The 21,282-nt window shown below is 39.7% G+C and overlaps 1 protein-coding gene across 1 annotated transcript in view; it reads right to left on the minus strand.

Annotated features, from left to right (window-relative positions):
- Positions 1–21,282, minus strand: part of ROS1 (ROS proto-oncogene 1, receptor tyrosine kinase) — a 190,164-nt gene that overhangs the window by 48,106 nt on the left and 120,776 nt on the right. The window contains exons 39-40 of the mRNA XM_056563593.1: positions 17,971–18,174; positions 14,922–15,056 (exon numbers count right to left, since the gene is read on the minus strand). Coding sequence (XP_056419568.1) covers positions 14,922–15,056; positions 17,971–18,174 — 339 coding nt within the window. The remainder of the gene's footprint in view (positions 1–14,921; positions 15,057–17,970; positions 18,175–21,282) is intronic.

A 21,282-nucleotide genomic window follows, 5' to 3' on the forward strand; every position in this document is an offset into this window, starting at 1 on the left:
TTATATGGATAATGTACTTCCATGTGTTTTTAGTTGTAAACATTGAGTTGTGTGGTGCATTGTGTACTTTTTCTTGCATTTATCCTTGCATATTTTTTATCTAAAGTGTCAGGAATTATGATGTATAGAACACATTTTTTTTAAATAATTATTATTATGTCTAACAATTTATATAGTGGAAAAATATTTCACATGTTTTACACACATCCTACTTTCCTATATATACAATACATTACTGTTTCAGTATCTAGAGGTGATTCAGACTCGACTGAGCGGCACAGTGACAGTACTGGTTTGACTAAAAATGAAAAACAATCCACAACTTTTGACTGGACTATGCATGGTAAATACATAGTTCATAGTGAATGAGGATCAGGTGGGTTTAAAACACACGTAGCAATGCAAATGGGTAGTGGAGCGGCTGGCTCCATCCTGTCATTTGATGCGGCTAAAGCATTTGACAGGGTGGAATGGGCATTCCTATGGAAGGTATTGGAAAGAATTGGTTTTGGGAAATGCTTTATAGGTATGGATTTTGCCTTGAGAGACGAACAATGCAAGGCTGACCACTTTCTCCATTTTTTTTAATTATGTTTTTGGAACCTCTCTCTGCTTATATCAATGAATCTGGCAACTTTGAAGCCTTTGGATATAAGGATAAAAAGGGGAGAGCTATATACTATGCAGATGATATTTTGTTATTTATTAATCGTCCTCATAAATATATTGATCAACTTATGCAGATCATTAAAGAATGTGGTACCTTGTCAGGATTTAACTTCTGAGTCCGCTCCCATTCTATAATGTGGGGCTACAGCGTGGTCAGGCCCGGCCTCTAACAATGGCCGGGACCCGTGGCTAAAAGCTATTAAGCCTTTAGATACGCATTCATCGCCACATCTAAAGTGAAACTAAAACGTTGCTGATTAGCTCAGGGGGCTGTTTGGGATCCCCACGGCAAAATCGCGGCATCCCGAACAGCTGTAGGACAGCAGGAGGGTCCCCTACCTTCCCCCTCGCTGTCCGATCGCCGAATGACTGCTCATGCCTGGATCTCAAGTGGCAGTCAAGCAGCAGAATCAATAATCAATGGTTTCCTATGAGAAACCATTGATCAATTAAAAAGATCAGTGTGTGCAGTGTTATAGCCCTCTATGGGGGCTATAACATTGCAAAAAAAAGTGGAAAAAAAAAGTTAATAAAGATCATTTAACCCCTTCCCTAATAAAAGTTTGAATCACCCCCCTTTTCCCATAAAAAAATAAAATAAAAATAAACATATGTGGTATCGCCGCATGTGGAAATGTCCGAACTATAAAAATATATCATTAATTAAACCGCAGGTCAATGGCATTCATGCAAAACAATTTCCAAAGTCCAAAATAGTGTATTTTTGGTCCTTTTTTATATAATGAAAAAAAGAATAAAAAGCAGTCGAAAAGTCCGATCAATACAAAAATGGTACCGCTAAAAACGACGCAAAAACTGAGCCCTCATACCACCCTGTTCACGGAAAAATGAAAAAGTTATAGGGATCAGAAGATGACAATTTTAAACGTATACGTTTTCCTGCATGTAGTTATGATTTTTTCCAGAAGTACGACAAAATTAAACCTATATAAGTAGGGTATCATTTTAATCGTATGGACCTACGGAATTTTGTCACACAATGATTTTTTTTTTCCCGTTTCGCTGTAGGTTTTTGAGTAAAATGACTGATGTAATTACAAAGAAGAATTGGTGGTGCAAACAATAAGCCATAATATGGATTTTTAGGTGCAAAATTTAAAGGGTTGTGATTTTTAAAAGGTAAGGAGGAAAAAACGAAAGTGCAAAAACTGAAAAACGCTCAGTCCTTAAGGGGTTAAAATAAACTGGAATAAATCTTGTCTATTGCCATTAGATAGAGAAGGTAAAATAGATATTAGTGAGTTTCAAGTGATTAGATTCGTTGAAATATTTAGGAATAGAAATCAATGCTAGACTCCAAGACTATCTTAAAATTTCTTTAAAACCAGTTATTGAGAAACTAAAAAAAAAAAAAATTGGGTTAAAAATTGTATTATCAATTACTGACCATTTAGCTCTGGTTAACATGGTAGTTCTGCCGCAAATATTATATTTTTTGCAGGCATCACCTATTTACATTGTTGATAAGTGGTTTAAAGAAATTGATAGTATGGTAAATAAATTAGTTTGGGGTAACAAGACTGCACAAATAAAATTAAAATATAAGACAATGCCTAAACAAGCAGGAGGACTGGCTATACCAAATGTTAGGGTATACTATTGGTCTTCTCAATTTACACAACTAACAGGACATAGGGGTGCATTGTTATGGAAGTTCTACAAAGGAAAATTTGGTTATCAATATGGCAATTTATTCAATAAAATCGAGTCGGGTGGTATAGCACAAGAATTAGGGAAAAAATGTACTATTCTTCATCAAATCAATACACTTTGGTTAAAGATTAAGAAAGAAATTGGAGTGAAGGGTAGTACAAAGTCGCCCTGTGGGCATGGTGTTGCGGTGGTGGTGGCCGCCCAGCGCTACACCAATGTTTGGTTAGGGACCTACTCTTAATAGGTGGCCTTGACGTGGTGAGTGGGCTTGTACTTTTTGATCAAAATGCATACTAAGAACCTGTTAGTGTTTGAATTTTGCTGCGAAGCAAGTACAGTAGATCAAAATGCAAATTGTGGTTGTGCGGCTGTGTTTTTTTTTTTCTCTATTTTTGTTTTACAATTGTAGTAAAAAATACACTCGTTTGTGGAATAATAAAAAGTTTGGGGAATTTTATAAGATAAAGGATTATGGGTTTTGGGAAACACATAATATCATTTTGGTTGAACAACTGCTTAAGGACCAGAAAGTTGTCAGTTTTGAAAGTCTACAAAATCAAGCTGGCTTGAATAGTTCACAGCGGTATAGAATGATACAAATAGTTCACGCTTACGCAGCAACACCTAATAAAGCATTATTTGATATTGAGTCACACTACAAAGTAGATTGGATGTTTACACAGGGTGATAAAAGCATCTCTATGTTATATAAAATATATATCAGAAGCAGCACAGAAATGTCATTTTATTAGTAGAGTTAAATGGGAAAGAGATCTGGGGGCTTTTCAGATTTTCAATGGGAACAAATATTAAAGAGCCCATTGAGGGCCTCAATTAGTCAAGTACATAGAATAACACAATTTAAGATTGTACACAGATTGCACTACTCACATAAAATTATAAATAGATTTAGAGGTAATAAAATAGCACGATGCACTAAATGTGAAATAATAGAAGCAGACACTTATCATACGTTTTGGGATTGTAGAGAACTCCAAAAATTCTGGTCTAGTATAGTTATCAAGATTGAGAAGTGTGTGAATGCCGCATTGCCATTTGATCCAAAGTTTCTCCTGTTGGGTTGTTATAAATATTCGAATTCCCATATGGGCACCCTTCTATTGAAAGTACTGTTTATTGGAAGACTACTGATCTTGAAAAATTGGATGTCTGCAACAGGTCCCATCTTAAAATGTGGGAAGCCGAAGTAGAAAAGATAAAAAATATGGAAAAATATAGAGATACATCAGCTAAATTATCAGTACAATGGGGGAAAGTATGGAGTTTCTGGAAAGATTAACAGGGTTAAAGGGGTACTCCGCTGCTCAGCGTTTGGAACAAAATGTTCCGAACACTGGAGGCAGCGCCGGGAGTTTGTGATGTCATAGCCCCACCCCTTCATGACTTCACACCCGCCCCCTCTATGCAAGTCTATGGGAGGGGCGTGACATTCAGAACAGTTTGTTCCAAACGCTGAGCAGCGGAGTATCCCTTTAACCCCTTTACAGAGCAGGATGTTAACGTACGTCCTGGAGAGGTGGTACTTAACACACCAGGACATTCATTTATACATAACCCCGCGCATCGGAGAGATGCTCAGGTCATGTGCGGCAGGTCCCGGCTGCTGATAGCAGCCAGGGACCCACCGGTAATGGCCGACATCTGTGATCGCGTGGATATCCACTATTAACCTCTCAAATGCCATGATCAATATAGATCACGGCATCTGCGGCAGTGCGGTCACTAAAATGGATGATCGGATCGCCCGCATCGCTGCCGCGGAGATCCGATCATCCAGAACGGCAGACGGAGGTCCCACACCTGCCTTCGCTGCCTTCCACGGGTCTTCTGCTCTGGTCTGAGATCGAGCAGACCAGAGCAGAAGATGACCGATAATACTGATCAGTGCTATACCCTATGCATAGCAGTGAACAGTATTAGCAATCAAATGATTGCTATAAATAGTCTCCTATGGGGACTATTAAAGTGTAAAAATAAAAGTAAAAAAGTTTTAAAAAAATTTAAAAACATATTTGGTAAATATCCGAACTATTAAAATATAATGTTAATGATACCGTACAGTGAACGGCATTAACGTTTAAAAAAAAAAAAAAAAAAAGTAAAAATGTATGCTTTTTTATAAAACAAAATTCCCCAAAAATTTTATTAAAAGTTTTATATATGCAAATATGGTATCAATAAAAAGTACAGATCACGGCGCATAAAATGAGCCCTCATACCACCACTTATATGGGAAAATGAAAAAGTTATAGGTCTTCAAATAGAGGGATTTTAAACTTACTAATTTGGTTAAAAAGTTAGCGATTTTTTTTAAGTGCAACAGTAATAGAGAAGTATGTTATCATGGGTATCATTTTAATCATATTGACTCAAAGAATGAAGAACACATGTCATTTTTACCATAAATTGTATGGCGTGAAAACGAAACCTTCCAAAATTAGCAAAATTGCTGTTTTCTTCTTAATTTTTCCACACATATAGTATTTTTTGGGTTGCGCCATACATTTTATGATAAAGTGAGTGATGGCATTACAACGGACAACTGGTTGCGCAAAAAACAAGCCCTCATACTAGACTAGTCTGTGGATGAAAATATAGTTAGTTATGATTTTTTGAAAGAGAGATGCTTTTTTAAGGCAAGGAGGAAAAAACGAAAACGTAACAATAAAATTGTCCCTAAGGCCAAAATGAGCTGATTCCTTAAGGGGTTAAGGGAGAAATTTGTTTTCCTTTTTTTGTTTCTTTTTTTGTTTCCTCGTGTTGTGGGTGGAGTGGGGTGGGTATGGGGTTTTTAAAGGTAAAAATTTTGTTGTACAGCTGTTTATTCATATTACAGTTATACTTGTATTGAGTCTAATATCTGTGGAGAAGATAGTAATTGCACCTGTATAACTATAAATCAATGTCTGTTTTTCAAATAAAGAATATTAAAACAAAAAAAAATACATTGATGACTCTTATTGTCCTTTAATTTCGATGTAATGGAATTGTTTTCACAAAGTGTTTTATGAATGACTATTAGTTGTTCTGCCTCATTACTAATGCTATGTACCGTATATGTTTTTTGATGTTTCTCCTTTAGAACTCTGGAAATAATGGTGGTAACAGGTCTTTGGTGTTCAAGGGGCAGGATATAAGGCAGATCTCCTTACTGACCAATGCTGTGTCCACTTGTGCAAAACTGTTTTGTCCCCAGTCAGTATGATCTGGCAGAGAATAAGCAGAAAAGTAAATTACATAGACAGAACCTTAAAGAGAGACTTCCAGAGGTGCAGAGTTGAGTAACTACCACTAATAAAGCTAAAGTGGTTGCAAATACAAATAACAGTGACCATTTTTAAGACTGTAAGGTGACCTCTGATGGGTTGCTATGGGCAAATAAGACAGCTATTTTTTTTTGTCTCTGATAGTTTTTTGTAATCTGCCCTACAGTCTATTTGCTCGTAAACAGTGAAACATTTTACTCGAGAGGCTCATCAAGCTTTAATATACGTATATACCAGTACTTATCAGCTGCTGTATGCTCCAGAGGAAGTTGTGTAGTTCTTTCCAGTCTTACTACAGTGTTCTCTGCTGCCACCTGTGTCCGTGTCAGGAACTGTCCAGAGCAAGAGAGGTTTGCTATGGGGATTTGCTCCTGCTCAGGACATTTCCTGGCATGGAAAGAAGTGTCAGCAGAGAGCACTGTGGTCCAACTGGAAAGAACTACACAACTTCCTCTGTAGTATACAGCAACTGAAAAGTACTGGAAGGCTAAAGATTTTGAATTCACAAATCTGTATAACTTTTTGGCACCAGTTGATTTAAGCCTTCCCGTGTTAACGCAACTGCAGTTCAGTACATGCAGTACATTGTGAACTGGTATAAGCGTATATTGAAACCTCCAAACTGTTGAGTAAAATGTTCCACTGTTTGCAAACAAAAAGACTGTGGAGTAAATTTATCAAAACTATTAGAGAAAAAAGTTGTCCTATTTGCCCATAGCAACCCATCAAGCTCAACTTACAGGCTTTTAAATGGTCTCTGTCATTTACAACCACTTTAGGTTTGTTAGGTTTTTCAATGGTAGTTACAAAACGAAACACCTGTAATCTATTGGCACTAAAAATAATGTATATTTTTGCTTCAAGAGTACCTCTATACTATACATTTGTCTTCCAGGAGTCTGTCCCCTGATAAAAATGCTGTCAACTGCTATTTTTAAAGAGCGTGACAAAAAGGTGTCAAAGAGGCACACAAATAATACTAGGCCCATGCTGATAAGGAGCAGCAATCCTTGTTTAGTTGTTTAGTGTGTGTTTTTTGTTTTGTTTTGTTTTTATTAACACATGAAGTGTATTGCACATTGCAGAAATGAGGTGGTTACTGCTGGGGCCCCCTGCACAACGACCAACAGCCACAACTATCCTCATTACAACCTCTAGGCCAATAGCATCTTGGCCCCCTCCTACATATCTATAATAGACAGAAAAACATTGTTGCAAGTTGCAAAGTAACACATAAGAGGCAAAGGGATTTGAAAGCTGTTGAAAGTTATTTTGGTCATGTGCTACTATGAACTTTGAGTTTAAGTACAAATACTATTAGAGCTGGCATGTTCTGGCAAGGATCATTACTACAAAGAATTGAGGTTAGCTATTTGGGATAATGACCCTACGTCCATTCCATTGTCCGTGACTCCAAGAAGTAAAAATCAATGGTTATCCACCTTCTCTTTCTGAAACTACTAAAAGAGAAAGAAGTTATGTTTAAAACACAGATTGTGAAATGAGGATCTGGAAAATGTATCCCAAGAAGCCCAAAAATGAGTCAAACTATAACCAATAAGAGGCAAATTTGTGATAAATCCTATGCAGGACAGTAATGCAGTAGCCAACTGCTTTAATGAAGAGATGGAGAAAGAATATGTTTAGGAAGCTGTCAGAGAGTGTGGTATTCTTAAATGTTAGTAAGCTATGTGACACTATGTTTAGTGACAAGGTCAAAGCAAAGTTGGAAGGTTTTGGTATGCATGTGAAACGTGAGATGGTCAGTTGATCTGTTAATGGGAAAAATAGCCTTAAAGGAAAAAAAAACACTTAAAGACGGGTCCAAATATATCATTCAAGAGATTGTGACACTATTTTGTTACTGTTGAAATGAAACACCATTTACCATATATCTAGTCAACTACATCATCTGTATAGTTTCAGCTGATCCTGATAAGCTACAGAGAGCCATGTAAAAAACAGAAAATAAAGGACTAGAGATCCCATTCTAATGTAATTGACTATCACAGAAATAACCATTGCTTCATCATCATCATCGTGAGTGATTACATTCCTTCTAACAACATTGGTATTAAGAATATGTGGGCAGTCAGAGGTGACAAAATTATCACCATTTAGTGCTATTTACTAATAAAATTTAAGAGGTAATACACACATGCACCAGATGACATGCACACATCCCTGCAATGCTGAAATGATAGGCTTCCATTTCTAATCCAATTTACTTCATCAAACAAAAAGCTCATAGTGTATTAATGGGATGGGTTTCTCTGTTCCTATGCAAAGTCAATCAGAATCCGTGCATTTATTTGCAAGGCTGCCCAAGTCAATTCTTAATGATTATTGCATATGTTTTCACACGATTGTATATTATTTTTCATGGTTACTTACAGTAATACTTATCACTAGCTGGCTACATTTTGGCCATTAAAGGGGTTATCCACCATAAGGTGATTTTAGTACTTACCTGCCAGACAGTAATGGACATGCTTAGGAAGGATCTGTGCTTGTTTTGTGGCTGAATCAGTATGCTGTGAGATAACCATAATGATGTGGCTATCATTTTGTGAACTGGCTATTTCCTCTTGGATTTCGTTTCCCTAAACTACAAGTTCCATGATTCCTTGTTTGTAAGTGGGAGGTCACTTTTCTCATTCCCACACATCAGCCACCCCACCCATTGAAATAAACCTGTAAACCTTTCCATAGACCAGTAAACCAGTGTTTTCTGACCAGGGTGTCTCCAGCTATTGCAAAACTACAATTCTTGCAGACTGATGTCTCTCCCACTCAGCAGTCGCTCCACCCACTAATGCGAAGACAGGCTACCTCTGAACACTTGACTAGAGATGTAATGTCTCGGGCTGCACTGCAACCTGGGAAAATCTGAGAAGACAATCATTTTGCATGCTGTTAAAAATAAATGTTGGGGCAAAAATCACCGAAGACTACTATGAAACACAGGAACAGACACTATATTATATTGTTACAGCCCCTGTAGCATAGTCAAATAAAATAAAAACTTAATAACCCTTTAAGCTCTATGGGGCCTGTACCTTCCTATGCACAGATATCTCAGCATCCTGTCATAATGGATGTAGACTTGTCTGTGCAATAGAGAGGAAAATAATTACCGTATATACTCGAATATAAGCCAACCCGAATATAAGCCGAGGCCCCTAATTTCACCCCAAAAACCCAGGAAAAGTTATTGACTCGACTATAAGCCTAGCGTGGGAAATACATATACCCCAATGTCATCATCCAGACCCCCGTCATCATCCAGACCCCTGTCATCATCCCCCCCTTCATCATCACCGCCTGTCAATCCCTTCATCAGTGGTCTTCAACATGCTGACCTCCAGATGTTGCAAAACTACAACTCCCTGCATGCTGGGAGTTGTAGTTTTAAAACCTCTGGAGGTCTGCAGGTTGAAGACCACTGCGAGGGCCTTCGTCATCATCCAGACCCCCCTTTAGTTTTCTACTCACCTCCCCTCGGGGGGAAGGAAGGGTGAGCTGGTCCGGGCCATCTATGCTGCAGGGTCCGTCCGGTGGGGAGGGTTAGTGGTTCCGGGCTGTCCATTTTAACCGAGGGGGGGCCCTCTTCTCCGCGCTCCGTGCCTGCCCCGGAGGCCCCCCCCCCCCCCCGGTGAAAATGGACAGCCCGGAATGACTAACCCTCCCCACCGGACGGTCCCTGCAGCATAGATGGCCCGGACCAGCTCACCCTTCCTTCCCACCAAGGGGAGGTGAGTAGAAAACTAAAGGGGGGGGTCTTGATGATGAAGAAGGCTGCAGTGGTCTTCAACCTGCGGACCTCCAGAGGTTTCAAAACTACAACTCCCAGCATGCCCAGACAGCCGATGGTTGTCCGGGCATGCTGGGAGTTGTAGTTTTGCAACATCTGGAAGTCCACAGGTTGAAGACCACTGAGAAGGGATTGACAGGTGGAGAGTTCACTCGAGTATAAGCCGAGGAGAGCGTTTTCAGCACGAAAAATCGTGCTGAAAAACTCGGCTTATACTCGAGTATATATGGTATGTAAATATACCGTAGTATGTGAATAATTGTAAGAGATCTAATATTGGGCACTATTTGTGGTATAGTTATGTCAATCTTTAGAAACTATTTGAATATCTTCCACCAACATCTTTTCTCTGTATAAAAACTGTATATGTGCTCGTAATGTTAACATTCAGTTAGTCTACAAATATAGTTAGCACAACACAGTGCTGTCACTGGTCACGTAGTACCTTCGTTACGTGCAGGTATGCAGAGATCCTCTCTAGCTATCATCTCCCTTTCTCTATGTCTGCCAATCTAGTGTATGATAAACCAGTTAACCTCTAAGGACACAGGGTTTTCCGTTTTTGCACTTTAATTTTTTTTCCTCATTAGGTTCAAAAAATCATAACGCATTCAATTTTGCACATACAGACCCATATTAGGGCTTTTTCTTTTGCACCACCAATTGTACTTTATAATGACATCAATCATTTCACCACAAAATTTACGGCGAAACCATAAAAAAAATATTTGTGGGGCAAAATATGAAAAAAACTAAAACATTTTGTAAATTTTGGGGACTTCCGATTCTATGCAGTGAACTTTTCGGTTAAAATGACACCATATCTTTCTTCTGTAGGTCCATACGGTTACAAGGATACCAAATATATATATAAGTTTTATTTAATTTTACTACTTAAAAAAAATTATAACTACATGCATCAAAATTTGTATGTGTAAAATTGTCATTTATAACCTATAACTTTTTTATTTTTCCATATACAGGGCTATATGAGGGCTAATTTTTTTGTGCCGCGATCTGAAGTTGTTACTTTTTGATCGCTTTTTATAAAAAAATTTGAGGGTATACAAAGTAACCAAAAATATACAATTTTGGACTTTGGAATATTTTTATGTGTATGCCATTGACCATGTGGTTAAATTAACATAATATTTTTATAGTCCTGACATTTTCGCCCGCTGTGATACCACATACGTTATTTTTATTATGTTTACATATTTTTATATGGAATTTGGGAAAAGGGGGGTGATTCAAACTTTTAATATGGAAGGGGTGTTTTTTTAACCTTTTTATTTAACTTTCTTTTTCACACTTTTAGCCCCCTTTGGGGACTTTTAGGAGGAATCAGTAGATTCCTCATACAGATCAATGTGGTTACATAGAACCACATTGATCTGTGTGCTCTGCACTCGATTGATGAAGCCTGGTTTAGCAAGGCTCTATCAATCACAGAGCTGGGAGAGCCCTAGCAGCAGAGGTAAGCCCTCTGGCTACCTCCACAGTTGATCTCTCCCCCGCAATGGTTTAAATGTCCCTTTAGACTCCGCAATCTAAAGCGTTAATAGCCGGCCGCAGGGATAGCTATTAACACTGGCCCTCAGCTACAAGAATCAGCTGGGGGCCGGACGGTACACCGCTTGCCGTTGCAAGACAAGCCAGCTCGTCCTTTGATGGCAACCAATTAATATATATATTATAACTTGTTTACTTCCCCAGATTACCCTGACACTATATTCTACTATGGGCATAAAGACTCAATTTTTATTAAATTAGTAATACAGTCGACCAGGAAATTTTACAATTTCATTTACGACAATTTAACAAATCAAAATCATAAATTGTATGATTTGATGTTAAATTATATATTTATTGCTTATTGTTAAGAGTTTGTGCACTGTGTTTTTAGACCATTAATCAGTTTACATGTCAGGATCTTTAAAGTTTGAAGGTTATCATCGGGAAATATAAAAGTACTAGATTAAACTGCATTAGTATTCTTTGATTTTTAAGGAATATCGTTGCATTTAGAGCTGTTTTGTTGTTTATATTTGGTGCAGATTGGGCACAGTAGGGTTTTTTCTTTGCCCCTTTTTCAAATACATACGATAATAGTTTTTTTTGCAACTTTTCAAATACACATTGTTCACAATGTTGTCTTGCAGTACACGTGGAATTCAGCATTGGAATTCCACACAGAGATTCCGCAGCAGAGTGCACATTGTCTGCAAGAAGAATGGACATGTCCATTCTTTCTGCAGACTCTGCACACAATGCATTGCCGTCTATGAGATGGCGCATACCCGTGTGGTCCATGCGAATATCATGCCAGCACCCGCAATCTGCAGAATGTCCACACAGAGATTTTCTGTGGTGTGTGCCTTATCCTTTTCCCCATGCTGTGGTCACATATTTATTAACTGCGACATAAGTATAAAGTCACAAATTTTTGTGCAAAAGGCAAAGCAAGGCATAAATCTACATCATCTAAAAAGAGACGTAAGAAAAACCACCACACTAAGGAAACATACAAACTACTGAGAACACATTAAATTTATAATTATCCTTGCAACTTTTCAATTAATTTGTCGCACACACTTCAAAACCACCATTTAAAAAAGGGTGGAGAAAAACAACTACACTAGACATCCCTTGCTAAATGTCAGCCTATATGTTAAGCTCTGTAATAAAAACTCATCCAAAACTGCTAAAAAAAATATAATATTATAATGACACAACTAGACATAAGATATTTCACTTAACTATTCTATCTTCCTATGAGGTTTAACTTGAAGACTTCATTGCATTAACCATGGAAAACATTGATGACTATATTGACAGGCTCTGAGAAGTCATGTTCTCACGTGTTTAAATGGTGCCCTCTACTGCCCACGGTGGTGTCTCCAACAAATTTGGATATACACAGATCAAGGACTTAAAGTGAACGTATATATATATATATATATATATATATATATATATATATATATATGTGTGTGTGTGTGTGTGTATAAAACCTAATGTAATTATTATAATATTTATAGTATAATTTGCTGCAAATCCATGTGACAGCAACAAAACAGACAAAAACTTGGAAATTTCAGGAGTTTGTGTGCCGCAGCAGCTGCTGGTAACTGTTCTAAAGTGGCCATGGCCAGTGCTGCTTGACCTCATATTGTTCAGGTCATTTATGATGATGTTTGAAATTATGTTTCCTTCCAATGTCTAGGCAGGGGCAATGGGGGACGTTGTGAAAGCCCCCGTCTTTGGCACTTGTCTCTTTCTCTTGGAAGCATTTTGCGTGGTATGTCACTTATCAATTTATTCATAAAGTTAAGGGTATTATCATAAGAAAGCTCGGCCTAAATTTTTAAAGTGCATGTGAATAAGTTCTGAAATTTTAATGAAGGAATAAGGCTTAAAGGGGTTGTGCGCTGCCCTGACTTTCGGAGCTCCGCGCTGTCACGTAGACTTTTGTAGAAGGGGCGGGCGTGACGTCACAAGGGGCGGGCGAGACATCACGAGGGGGGCGGGCAAGGGGCCGGGCGTGACGTCACGCCCGGCGGCCGCGAACACGGAAGCCCGCACACAGCGTTCGGAGTAATGAACTTCCGGAGTAATGAACTTCCGGACGCTGTGAGCGGAGCTCCGAAAATTAGGGCAGCGCACAACCCCATTAAACAAATATTATCTCACAATATTTTAATACGCTTTGAAACAGAATAAAAACTATTATTTACTTTAAGGCAATAAACCACTCAGAAGATGGATCTAATATAGAATAAAACAGGAAAGCAAATGATAAAAGATGATACTTCAAGCATTTATCACCCATATGTTAAATACATTAAAGAGCTCAAAATAAGGAGCTCTACAAAAGCCTGCACAAATGCTGAAATTGCTAGTCTTTGAACCCTAAGCCAATTGATGGATTGTGTGGAAAATGAAAATGTGCAATGGTGAGCCAAAAAAATAAAAAAATAAAAGAAGAAGAAACTAATGGTCTTTTCCTCTGCTCCTCATGTGCAGAATCATGTTTAGGATAAATGGAATTTAAAGAATCCACCACTTCCATTAATAACTGTGTGTAATGGCAACAGACAATATCCTTTACTGACAGGAGCAGTATAGAGGCGCTGAGTGCTAGGTCAATCCCATAAAAAGAAGTTTAATGACACTGTTTGTATACACAGTAATTGCTTGTTTAGTTAAGTTAAAAAAAAATTTTAAGGGATACTTTTGGCAATTTTTATTGTTTTAGAATATGAATAAGCCTTAGATCTTACCCTTAGCATTCCCTACTTCTCATAGCCAATTTAGCAGTGAGGAAGGAACAGATAGCAGCTCTAGTACTACTGAATTACAGAAAACTCTCATTTTGCATTCTTACAGTGACTGTGTTATCATGAATGGCTTCTTTTAAACTGTGTCACATTAAAGAGGTTTCCACATCAAGCTGCAGATGTCATACATAGTAAAAGGTTCCTCGCATGGCCCCATTTCCAGTAGGAAAGCAGAGAGCCACTAACAATGAGCATCTCTTGTAATACTAAATGAATGGCTGGGGGCAACTAGGTGACTAGAACCAGTTGTTGCGATAAAGCTCTTTAAAACTAATCTGACAGCAGTTTTAAAGGGGTTATCCACCATAAGGTGATTTTAGGACTTACCTGCCAGACAGTAATGGACATGCTTAGGAAGGATATGTGCTTGTCTTGGGGCTTAGTGGCTATGTTGTGAGTTTACCATAATGCTGCTTATTTCTTTTTGTCAAATGGCTATTTCCTGTTGGAGCTATTTGAAAGGGTGAGGTAAATGTTCTCCCTCCAACACATAAGCCACCCCACCCACTGAAGCACACCTGGGACCACTCCCTGCAGCCCTGTGGAGAATGATATTTCTTCCACCCCCCCCCCCCCCCCAGTAGTCGCTCCACCAATTGAAGCAGACAGGCTACCTTTGAACACCTGAATAGTGATGTAATGTCTCAGGGCAACTGCAATCTGGGAAAACCTGAGGTGATGTTTATATTTTGTATGCTGAAAATATAAACATTGTGGCAGAGATCACATAAGAATTGTGAGACCACAATCACACACAGGTAGAGCCACCATTGCACAGTCAAATAAATAAAAAAAAAGTCCTGGAATACCCCTTTAAGCCCTCCATTAGAGCTTTTATTCAGAGCTGAGAGGGAGCCAGGAAGCTCAGTGTACTTAGCTCTGGGAACTTACTGTGAAGGATCCGCCTTCTAGGCACTTGCAATAGCAGAGTCCTATGAACACTTATCATGAAATCTGCATGATTGGAACTTCAGGTATGCTTTATATTATCTTCCCATCCTCTAGTTGGAACTGTCAGCACTTTTGGGGATCTGCTGACAGTTTCTTTTTCACGCACACAGATACAAAGGCAATTTATCATATACCAACCAGTTCTAACATTAAATAATAAAGAAGATTATAACACTTTCTACATACATGTCATCAGGGCAGTTGTCTGGTGAGTCCATTCGCTGTCCAGAACGCACATAATGTAAAACCTCCATGTTGGAATATCCTTGATAAGGTTGTTGTCCGAAAGAGAAAACTTCCCATAAAAGAACACCAAATGACCTGAAGGAAAAAAAATTCTGAAAACAGTTCTTAAAATATTTTCATTGAAAGAGGAAGTGAAAATAGATAATAAAAGTATAAAAGAAATTGCTATACAATTCCATAATACAACAGAGGTTGGCTAAATGTTTAAAGGGGTTTAAAGGTTTTTAGTTTTTTTTTAATCAACTGGTGCCAGATGGTTAAGCAGATTTGTAAATTACTTCTATTAAAAAATGTTAATCATTCCAGTACTTATTAGCTGCTGAATACTACAGAGCAAATTGTTTTCTTTTTGGAACAAAGAGCTCTCTGCTGACATCACAAGCACAATGCTCTCTGCTAACATCTTTGTCCATTTTAGGAACTGTCCAGAGCAGAGAACAGAACAGAGATGTCAGCAGAGAGCACTGTGCTCGTGATGTCAGCAGAGAGCACTGTGTTCCTAAAAGAAAAGAATTTCCTCTGTAGTATTCAGCAGCTAATAAGTACTGGAAGGATTAAGATTTTTCAATAGAAGTAATTTACAAATCTAAAAGAAACATAGCCAGCACAACTACCTAATACACGGGTGCACGCTGCTGTGGCAAATACAGAGAGTACAAAAAAGAAGGTTGCAGCAGCACTCTCTAGTGCACTTTTTGATCAAAATGTGTCCCCAATACACCACGCGGAGGTTGCCTCATTTCGGATGGGACCCTAACACTCATTTCACTCACCTCTGCTGGGCATATGGCCTCTGACTGGGTGACTGCTGGATCCACTATTAATTTAAAAACCTACTGTGAAACAGGGGAGGGGTTCTTTTTGCTGTGCAATTTAGGGGGAGTGGCACCCTCTCTAGCCGTGCACCCTTCCCCTTTTTCACAGGAGGTTTTTAAATTGATAGTGGATCCAACATGTCATCCAGTCAGAGGCAATATGCCCAGCAGAGGTGAGTGAAATGAGTGTTAGGGTCCTGTCCAAAATGAGGCCACCTCCGCGTGGTGAATGGGGGACACATTTTGATCAAAAAGTGCGCTAAGAGCCTCCATTTTTTGACCAAGAGTGCTGCTGCAACCTTCTTTTTTGTACAATAATTTAGAAATCTGTTTAACTTTCTGGTACCAGTTGATTTAAATGAAAAAAGTTTTCCGCGGGAGTACCCCTTTAAGCCAAGTTCACATACTGTTTTTTGAGCCTCATTTTGAGCCTTAAATGCTTAAAACAGACCCACAGAAACAATGATGGAAACACTATTTGAACAGAAAGGCTGAAAATAAAGCTCAAAATGAGGCTTAAAAACAGTGTGCAAACATTGCTTAAGGGCACTTTCCCATGTGCTTAACTCCTTAAGGACCAAGGCAATTTTAACCTTAATTACCAGGCCAATTTTATTTTTGCGTTTTCATTTTTTCCTCCTCGCCTTCTAAAATCCATAACGCTTTTATATTTCCATCTACAGACCCATATAAGGGCTTGTTTTTTGTGTGGCCAATTGTACTTTGTAATGAAACCTAATTTTACCATAAAATTACGGCGAACCCCCAAAATTATTTTTTTAGGGAGGAAATTTAAATGAAGACCACAATTTTGCACATTTTGGAGAGTTTCATTTTCCCACTGTACAATTTACGGTAAAAATGACGTGTTCTTTATTCTGTGGGTCAATACGATTAAAATGATATCCATGGCTAGATACTATTATATTTTTGTACCGCTTAAAAAAAATCTAAAAATTTTTGTACAAAATCAGCAATCTAAAATCCCCCACCTGTAATTTTAAAATTTTTCCATATATAAGGCAGTATGAGGGCAAATTTTTTGCGCTGTCATCTGTACTTTTTATTGATACCACATTTGCATATATAAAACTTTTAGATCATTTTTTATTATTTTTTTGGGGGGAATAAAATGTGACTAAAAAGCTTTAGGACTTATTTTTTACATTTATGCCATTCACTGTACGGGATCATTAACATTATATTTTGATAATTTGGACATTTATGCACGCGGCGATACCAAATATGTTTATAAAAACTTTTTTTTTTTACGCTTTTTGGGGGTAAAATGGGAAAAACTGACAATTTTCACTTTTATTGGGGGAGGGGATTTTTCACATTTTTTACTTTTTATTTTTATATTTTTCAACTTTTTTTTAACACTTTTTATGTCCCCATAGGGGAATATCTATAGCAATCATTTGATTGCTAACACTGTTCAGTGCAATGCATAGGTCATAGCACTGATCAGTATTATTCGTGATTTTCTGTTCTGGTCTGCTCAATCCAGACCAGAGCAGAAGACGCCGGGATATGGACAGAGGCAGGTGAGAGGACCTCCGTCCGCAGTTACAGATGATTGGATCCCCGCGGCAGATGATCGGATGCCGCAGACTGTACTGATCACGGCATCTGAGGGGTTAAAGGCGGACATCCGCACAATTGCGGCGGGTCCCCAGCTGATGATAGCGCAGCACCAGGACGTACATTTAAGTCCGTGGTCGTTAAGGGGTTAAAGACTTACAAGAGTACTTTGGCAAAAATTAACTTAGGGGATTGGTAGCTGATGGGGGGGAGGGCACAATCACAAGGACATGACCCCGGTGCTCTCAGTGATGAATGCGTGTCATCTACCGGTAGATGGCACGTGCTCCATTCATTTCTATGGGAGTGCCGAAAAGACCCGAGAGCAGCGCGCGCTCCTCACTGAGCGCCGGGTCCTGTCACAGTGATCACAGGGGGCCCCAGCAGTCGGACCCCTCACGATCAGTTACTTATCCCCTATCCTATGGATAGGTGATAAGTTATTTTTCACCAAAGATCTCTTTTAATCTGCTGTGGATTTCTGCGCTTTATATTGATTAAATTTGCATGGATTAAATACCTGTGAATGTACCCTAACAATTACATTGTAATTATATTCTGAATAGAATGACAAACAAGATGAAACTCACCAAACATCAGAGCGAGTGGTAAATATGCCATCAATGAGACATTCCGGAGCCATCCATCGAACAGGTAGAAGTCCTTCTCCTTTCTTTCTGTAATAATCACTTTTATAGACATCTCTAGCTAGGCCAAAATCCCCAATTTTCACCATTCTCCTTGGGTGTTTGTATTCTTTCACTGATACCAAGCAATTGCGGGCAGCCAAGTCTCTAAAGTAAAGAAGATTTTTTTGTACAGTACAGTGTACTTTTAACATGTTGTCCAGACATGTCAAATGTTTAGATCACAAGGGTCTCACTTGCTGCAATCATGAGTTATAACCCTGTGAAATGCGCTGCAGTGCTCTTTACTTCCTGGTCAGAGACTCTGTTTGTAAAACAAAAGAAGAACAGGCGCTCCCTTGTGGAGAATCAACGGGATCACAGGTGCGTGAGAAGGGAGGGTAAAAATGAATGCTCACCCTGCCAGGTTGTGCAAATTCCCACACAACAAGGATCTGCGTTTGTAGTATAGTGAACTGGGTCTGCAGCCTTCCTGGAATCGACAGAAATGCAGAGGCGAAAGCTTCAGGGGTGCAGGAATACAGGCGCTGACCAAGAAGGGGACCAGTGAAGCCAGGTAGAAATCAAACAGCTTTAATCCAATGCGACGCGTTTCACCGCGCTTGTGCGGTTTCATCAGGCATCTGATGAAACCGCGCAAGTGCGGTGAAACGCGTCGCATTGGATTAAAGCTGTTTGATTTCTACCTGGCTTCACTGGTCCCCTTCTTGGTCAGCGCCTGTATTCCTGCACCCCTGAAGCTTTAGAGACTCTGTTTGACCTTTTTTATTCTAAAGACAATGAAAAGTCAGGTTTGAGTGACTGCCAAGGAGTGAGGCGCATGCTGCCATGCACTTCACCCCTCTGTTACTCGCAATCGTAGCAGTCAAGTGAGTCCTAGTGCAAACATAAGCCTTTGAAACATCTGGACAACATGTCAAAACTTTATTCAAATGACAGTGGCACTTTAAAGGTGAAGCTGTCGCAAAACAAAGCAAAACTGGACAAAAGGCACCACATGGCGCTATTGCTGCATTACAGTGAAGACAGGAGTCATAACTATATCTATATGCTTGATAAGCATGTGCATATAGTGCAAGCTTTACATTTAAATGCTTTTGCTGTTTGCAATTAAGACAGAGTGTCTAATAGAAGTCTTTAAACAAAAATGCATTTTAGGGAGATCAACCCAATATTTTTGGACCTGAAAGAACTTGAAAGAAAACATGAAAAAGAGAAGGGAACAAAAGGGAACAAAAGACCAGCGCACCCTGTGCCGTTACCTCATGGTGGAATGGGAATGGAAAACTGCTCACCTTACTGTGTCGCGCTGCGAGCGCGACACCGTTGTGGGCTTCGTATGGAAATGAGATGATCCGCGGCAGCCTGTGTCCTTCCGTTTCTCGAGATAGTCGAGGCGGTTCAGTCAAGATGCAAGTTCTGTGCTCATGGCAGAGGTCACAGATTAGAAAAATTGGATACTTCTCTGGCACTCGCAGGATCCGTGTTAGTGGTCAATCAGGTAGGAGACTTCAGGTGTGATAAAGAATTCAGTCTTTATTGCTTCATGAAGAACAGACAACGCGTTTTGAGGGATCACCCCTCTTCCTCAGGTCATGGGTACAGTGACAAGTAACATAATGCTTTTTATATACAAAAAAAAAACGCAAAAAAGACCCAAAATGTGGGCTGGTCGGGTGACGTCACTGACATGCGTGCGTGTCAGGGAGGAACAAGGTAAACAAAGTAACCATGTGCTTTGCAGTGTTATAAACAGTATTTAAAAATGCTCATAATGTCATTATTCTGTGAATGTGTAAAAGGGGGGAACAAGTGATTTCGGGTTTTGTGGTATTTCCATGGTACTGAGTTCACTGGGTCCGGTACTGGCACTCAGTGTCGTCCGGACGTGGGTGCGTGCTGGTACTGCGTTCTGGATGTTGTGGTCCCTGGTGACTGTCGCCGTCTTCCGCTGCAGTTGGCAGGCCATCGGGTCGGCGTGGGAGGGGCTGTGGAGGTACCTGGAAAGCGCTGCAGTCCCCCTGTCTGCGGACCACCGCTGCCCCGCGCATGCGCGGACGGCCGTATATCAGTGAGGCTGGAGGTGAGTGGTTCGCAGATGAGGGAGGACTCTAACTGGCAGCAATTTTAATGTTGGCCACATTACAACTACTGCTTTGGCATCGGGATGTGAAGCAAGACACATATACAAGACACATATACAATAATGTATCAAATTGCCGTTTTGGGCGCTGGAGGCGCAGTCCCATATATCATTATTAATGATAGCGCAGGTGTCAGGGTTCCACATATTGACAGTGGCAAATGAACACGGGGGTGAAGGGGTTACTGTGTATTTTTTACTAGTAAAAGGGACATCCAGGTGTCATGATGTCAATAAGACGGTAGGAAAGTGGGTGCACATAGGGACTACACAGTGGGCGTTTGTGATGCAGACGTCCAAGGTTTGGACGTATGCCAACGATGGGTAAAGGGTTTGTGTCTCTTAGTCGATGGTATTGTTCGGCGCATTCAAGGAGGGGGTGATTACCGAGGTATGCTGGTTGGGTGGACGTGGACCTGTAGGGTTGAATGTGGTGTAGACCCGTCTAAGGTACCTTGATATGGTAGCTCAGGGGTCTGGGTGTTCCGAATGACATGCATTTTTCAAGTGGGATAGGCATGCCTATCTGATAGCGGAGTTGAATATATGTGGGACTAGGGGGCCAAGGGGCTAGGGGTTTGGTTCCTGGCAAAAGGGCTTGATTTATGGGATGTTGCTAGGATGGGGAGGAAAAGTGTGATGTGGAGGTCAATGTATTAATTCTGTTATTTCATTCAGGCCCTGAGGCTGTAAGGAGTTCAGGCTGAAGATCCAAAACATCTCTTTTCTGACTAGTGCTTCGAATCTATTGGTAAGATGTCCCGGCACTTGGTCAATTGGTATAATTGTAATGGGGTTGGTGCTTCCAGGGTGATGTCGGCTGCAGTGGCGCGATAATCCGTGTAGTTGCTAGCCTTTCCTTATGTTGGCCCGATGTTGGTTCAATCTAATATGTAGGGGTTGTGTGGTCCTGCCCACATATTGCTTCCTACATTCACATTGGATTAGGTACACAATGTAGTTGGATTGGCATGTGAGATGTTTCTTTATGGGAAAAGATTGTCCAGTGTTGGTACTGGAGAAGTGTGATTTGTCATGGCAAATGGTTTGGCAGCATAGGCACCTTGGTTTGTTGCATCTGAAAGAACCTTTCTTTTTTTGATATCCTTGTT

The sequence above is a fragment of the Hyla sarda genome, chromosome 3 (genome assembly GCF_029499605.1).
Source record: "Hyla sarda isolate aHylSar1 chromosome 3, aHylSar1.hap1, whole genome shotgun sequence".
NCBI classification, from domain to species: Eukaryota; Metazoa; Chordata; class Amphibia; order Anura; family Hylidae; genus Hyla; species Hyla sarda.